Here is a 5,907-nt window from a genome sequence, read left to right as displayed (position 1 = left end):
CCCCTCCCCAGGGAGAGTCGCGGGCAGGGAGCGCCCCGTCAGGTGAGTTGGGGTCGTCCGGGACTGCTGTTGGTGGGAGTCTTTTGTGGCTGGCTTTTCAGAAATTTCTGATGAAACAGACAGTAACAACAATAACAATGCCTATGGAGACCTTATCTGTGCCAGGTGCTAGTCTGGCGCCTTGGATGAATGAATTCATTTCAAGCTCAGATAACAGGTAGATCCTGTTTTACAGATGAAGAAAATGAGGCACAGGTGGACAGCTAATTTGCCACATTAACAGGGGCCTTGGACTCCACCATGATCCTTTTTGCCTCTACTGTATACTTAGCAGTTTTGTTTCTTGGGGAAGGTCACTAGACTCCCTGTTTCTCAGTCTCCCTCACATCTGTAATATGAGGTAGCAATACTTTTTAGAGTGGTTGTGCGGATTAAATAATACATGCAAGATGCAAGATGGGGAGAAGATGTGCATCGTAGAGTAACTACGGCACTTGTACAGCAGCTTTCCTTCTCTGGCTGACAGTACACAGCACACTCGGTTTGCTGAGCTTTCATGCCAGGTGCTATACCTGTAGAACCTCCTGCAAACTTAGGTGGCTAGTGCAGCAGCCTTGGCCACCACTCTTCTCTGACAGTGGTCTGCCTACGTCTCTTACCTGGCTTTCCCAGTTGGGGTTTGTGTATGAAGAATAAAGGATTTGGGGAGCTGTGGATGCTAAAAGAGGTGGCACTTGCGGAATTTGTGTTTAGGAGTGGCATCCAAATTGGTGTGCATTATGTGCGACACTTCCCTGGAAAGAACACAGCAGTCCAGGAAGGAGCCACTCAGGAGCACCTGTTGGTCATCCTGTTGAAGGAAGGGGGACCCCTTCCAGGGCCCGAAACTGGGCTCTTGTCTAACACTCGGAAATGAATTGTCCGAGGAGACACATGTGCTGACAAAGCAAGAGATTTTATTGGGAAAGGGCACCCGGGTGGAGAGCAGTAGGGTAAGGGAACCCAGGAGAACAGCTCTGCCGCGGGGCTCGAGGTCTCGGGTTTTATGGTGATGGGATTAGTTTCTGGGTTGTCTTTAGCCAATCATTCTGACTCAGAGTCCTTTCTGGTGGTGCACGCCTTGGTCAGCCAAGATGGATGCCAGAGAGAAGGATTCTGGGAGGTGGTCAGACAGGTGATGTCTCCTTTTGACCTTTCCCGAACTCTTCTGGTTGGTGGAGGCTTATTAGTTCCCTGTTCCTTACTAGGAGTCCTGTTGTAAAACAACTCATGCAAATAGTTACTATGGTGCCTGGCCAGGATGGGTGGTTTTAATCAGAGTGCTTCCCCTAACAACTCCATAGAAAAAGAGACGATATGTGTGGGCAAACTCCTTTATTGTGGTTTCTTCAGGAAGGAAATGGTGAAGCAAGGCAAACAGGCTTAGGATTGGCTAGATATGTTTAAAAGTGGCAGTCTGGGACACTCACGTTCGCTGTGACCATTTAAATGTATAGTTTAAAACTATCTTCAGGACTCCAGAAGTCTGTGATGAGTTGCAATTTCCTTAGATACAGCTAATAGAGCCCATTGGATGTTAAAAAGCATCTATATATGGAAATTAGAATTATGGTTAATACAAGGTGGAGGTAGAGGTTGACAAATTGTCTTAGAACTTAATTGGCTTAGTAGGCACACTTTTAAACTTGGTTTGCCTCATTTATATGGCATGGCTTTGTTTGGACCTAATGGACATTATGGGTAGTTGTAACTTCCTTTTTCCAAGCCATGCTTTGACACCAGAGTTCTTCATGACACCTTTTTTCTTTGCAGACCTACCTTGTCAAGCACTCTGCTCTCCCTTGACAGGAAAACTGAGAAGGAAAGAATGGCTTTGGATTTGCTGCCTGCTCAGGTGACAGTAAGTACATTTTGTCTTTTCCGTGAATTTCCCACTGTATTCAGAGATGGTAGATATATTTCCATTCTTTGTCCAGCTACTTTGCTTTCCAGTGAAAACTATGGTGAATCTAGGGTCTGATGGTTTTTCCCATGATCCTGGACTTACCAAGGGGTTGCTGAGGAATGTGCATCCTCTGTCCCTAGACAGAGGTCACTCTTAATTCACACCCAAACTCACTTCATGAGCAAAGATTGAGTTGGCTCTGAACATAGGCTTCCAGATAGGATAGGTGCTTGGTGAAGAGTAGGGGTATAGGCAGTCTTTATCTTCACCGGTGATAGAGTGTCACTGGAGCAAAGCCATGGAAGGGCCAAGAGACACGCTCAATAGGCATTTGTTGAGCACTGACAATGTACAGGGTGCTGTGCGTGTCACTGGGGATACAGAGGGGATATAGAGAGGAGAGGTGTTATTTCTGTCCTCAGGGAGTTTGGTACTGATCTTAGGAAATGACCAAATGCCCAAGAAAATTCAGGGAAGAGATTGGAGAAGTGGAGTTATTTTGAGCTGATACTGAAGGTTAGGACTGATGCCTGGTGGGCATCACAGAAGGAACTGAACTTGACCCGGGCTCTCAGGCTGACGCTGGGGAGGACAAAGGCCTCCCTCTTTCTTGGCACTTTCTCTGCCTTGCGCAACTGTGATGCTGAGCCATCTCATATCCCTCTCGTCCATTGGGCGCCTCTGTCTCCTTCTCTTTTGTTTTTTCCCTGCTATTTCAGATCCCCCTCCGGCTCTTGTTTCTTGGTCCTTTTGAGATCTCTTTTCATTATTTAACTCTCATTTTTCTCAGGATCTTTATCGACTCTCTCTCCTCAGACCTGAACTTTTTCCTAAAGATCCAGTTTGTCATTCCCAAACTCTTATGAAATATTTCTACATGGAACTTCTGTTATTCTCCCAACACCAACTTTCTTCCCTTGTTTGTCACTGGCTGCTTTTCTAAAAAGTAGTAGCAGCCCACAGTTTGAAAATGTGGACTCTGGAAGTTGATTTTATGAGTTCACATGTGGACTCACAATGTGATGAAATAAAATTATTTTCTTCCTCTGTGCTTATTTCCTCATATGTAAGTGTGGTTAGTAATATACATGCCTCATTTAAACTTGCTAATAGAGGACTGCTAATATCTGCATTTTACAGATGGGGAAACTGGGGCACAGAGAAGCAATTAACTTAATCACAGTTTTGTTGTTCAGTTGCTCAGTCATGTTCAACTCTTTGCGACCCCGTGGACTGCAGCATGCCAGGTTTCCCTGTCCTTCACCATCTCCCGGAGCTTGCTCAAACATGTCCATAGAGTCAGTGATGCCATCCAACCATTTCATCCTCTGTCGTCCCTGTCTCCTTCTGCCTTCAGTCTTTCCCAGCATAAGGGCCTTTGCTAGTGAGTCAGCTCTTGACATTAGGTAGCCAAAGTATTGGAGCTTCAGCTTCAGCCTCAGTAATTCCAATGAATACTCAGGATTGATTTCCTTTGGGATTGACTGGTTTGATCTCTTTGCAATGCAAGGGACTCTTAAGAGTCTTCCAAAACAGTATAGTTCAAAAGCATCAGCTCTTCGGCATTCAGTTTTCTTTATGGTCCAACTCTCACATCCATACGTGATTACTCGAAAAAGCATAGCTTTGACTGGATGGACCTTTGTCGGCAAAGTAATGTTTCTGCTTTTTAATATACTGTCTAGGTTTGTCATAGCTTTTCTTCCAAGAAGCAAGTGTCTTTTAATTTCATGGCTGCAGTCACCATCTGCAGTGATCTTGGAGCCCAAGAAAATAAAGTGTGTCGCTTTTCCATAGTTTGTTGTGATCCACACATTCAAAGTCAGTGAAGTAGAAGTAGATGTTTTTCTCGAATTCTGTTACTTTCTCTATGATACAAGAAATGTTGGCAATTTGGTCTCTTGTTCCTTTTCTAAACCTAGCTTATACGACTGGAAGTTCTTGGCTCACATACTGCTGAAACCTAGGTTGATGGATTTTGAGCATAACCTTGCTAGCCTGTGAAAAAGTCCAATTGTACCATACTTTGAACATTCTTTGGCAGTGCCCTTCTTTGAGATTGTAATGAAAACTGACCTTTACCCGTCCTGTGGCCACTGCTGAGTTTTCCAACTTGCTGGCATATTGAGTGCAGCACTTTCACAGCATTATCTCTCGGATTTTAAATAGCTTGGCTGGAATTCCATCACCTCCAATAGCTTTGTTCATAGTGATGCTTTCTAAGGCCCGCTTGACTTCACCCTCCAGGATGTCTGGCTCTAGGTGAATGACCATACCATCGTGCTTATCCAGGTCATGAAGATCTTTTCTGTATAGTTCTTCTGTGTATTCTTGCCACCTCTTCTTAATCTCTTCTCTTTCTGTTAAGAGCTTGATATTTCTGTCTTTTATCATGCCCATCCTTGCATGAAATATTCCCCTGATATCTCTACTTTTCTTGAAGAAATCTGTAGTCTTTCCCATTGAGTTGTTTTCCTCTATTTCTTTGCATTTTTAATTTAAAAAGGCCTTCTTATTTCTCCTTGCTATTCTCTGGAGCTCTGCATTCAGTTGTGTATATCTTTCCCTTTTTCCCTCTCTTCTTTCCTCAGCTATTTGTAAAGCCTCCTCAGACAACCACTTTGCCATTTTGTATTTGTTTTTCTTTGGGATGGTTTTGGTCACTGCCTCCGGTACAGTGCTAGAAAACTCCATCCATAGTTCTTCAGGTGCTCTGTCTACCAGATCAAATCCCTTGAATCTATTCATCACCACCACTGTATTATCAAGTGTGCTAAGTCACTTCAGTTGTATCCAGCTCTTTGCAACCTTACGGACTGTAGCCCACCAGGCTCCTCTGTCCATGGGATTCTCCAGGCAAGAATACTGGAGTGGGTTGCCATTTCCTCCTCTGGGGGATCTTCCCAACCCAGGGATCAAATCCATGTGTCTTATGTCTCCTGCATTGGCAGAGGGGTTCTTTACCACTAGTGCCACCCGGGAAGCCCTACTGTTGAATCATAAGAAATCGGATTTGTGTCACACCTGATTAGCCTAGTAGTTTTCCCTACTTTTGGCGTCTCTGGTGGCTCAGATGGTAAAGAATCTGCCTGCAGTGCAGGAGACCTGGGGTTGATCCCTGGATTGGGAATATCCCCTGGAGAGGGGAATGGCACCCCCCTCCAGTATTCTTGACTGGAGAATTCCATGGACAGAGGACCCAGGTGGCTGCAGTCTATGGGGTCCCAAAGAGTTGGACACAACTGAGCGACCAACACTTTCATTTTCAGTTTTCCTTCTTTCTTCAATTTGAGGCTGAATTTTGAAATAGAGTGCTCATCACCTGAGCCACAGTCAGTTCTGGGTCTTGTTTTTGCTGACTGTATAGAGCTTCTCCATCTTCAGCTGCAAAGAATATTATCAGTCTGATTTTGGTATTGACTTTTTGGTGATGTCCATGTGTAGAGTCATCTCTTGTGCTTTGAAAGGGTGTTTGCTATGGCCAGTGTCTTCTCTTGACAAAACTCTGTTAGCCTTTACTTCATTTTGTATTCCAAGGCCAAACTTGCCTGCTACTCCAGATATCTCTTGACTTTCTACTTTTGCATTCCAGTCCCCTATGATGAAAAAGACATTTTTTTTTCCTTGGTATTTGTTCTAGAAGGTCTTATAGGTCTTCATAGAACTGATCAACTTGAGCTTCTTTAGCATTAGTGGATGGGACATCAATTTTGATTACTGTAATGTAGAATGGTTTGCTTGGAAACAAATTGAGATCATTCTGTCATCTTTGAGATTATACCCTAGTACAATCACCATTACTGCAAACGGTGATTGCAGCCATGAAATTAAAAGACACTTACTCCTTGGAAGGAAAGTTATGAACAATCTAGACAGCATATTAAAAAGCAGAGACATTACTTTGTCAACAAAGGTCCATCTAGTCAAGGCTATGGTTTTTCAGTAGTCATGTATGGATGCTG

The 5,907-nt window shown here is 44.0% G+C and overlaps 1 protein-coding gene across 1 annotated transcript in view; it reads left to right on the top strand.

Annotated features, from left to right (window-relative positions):
* Positions 1 to 5,907, top strand: part of ZNF879 (zinc finger protein 879) — a 47,754-nt gene that overhangs the window by 34,199 nt on the left and 7,648 nt on the right. The window contains exon 5 of the mRNA XM_010830700.1: positions 1,813 to 1,900. Within this exon, the coding sequence (XP_010829002.1) occupies positions 1,813 to 1,898 (86 nt within the window). The 3' untranslated portion in view covers positions 1,899 to 1,900. The remainder of the gene's footprint in view (positions 1 to 1,812; positions 1,901 to 5,907) is intronic.

This window comes from Bison bison, unplaced genomic scaffold (genome assembly GCF_000754665.1).
Source record: "Bison bison bison isolate TAMUID 2011002044 unplaced genomic scaffold, Bison_UMD1.0 scf7180017864519, whole genome shotgun sequence".
In the NCBI taxonomy this organism is placed as follows: domain Eukaryota; kingdom Metazoa; phylum Chordata; class Mammalia; order Artiodactyla; family Bovidae; genus Bison; species Bison bison.
The sequence above is the reverse complement of the archived record's forward strand: the minus strand, read 5'-3'. Positions and strand labels throughout refer to the sequence as shown.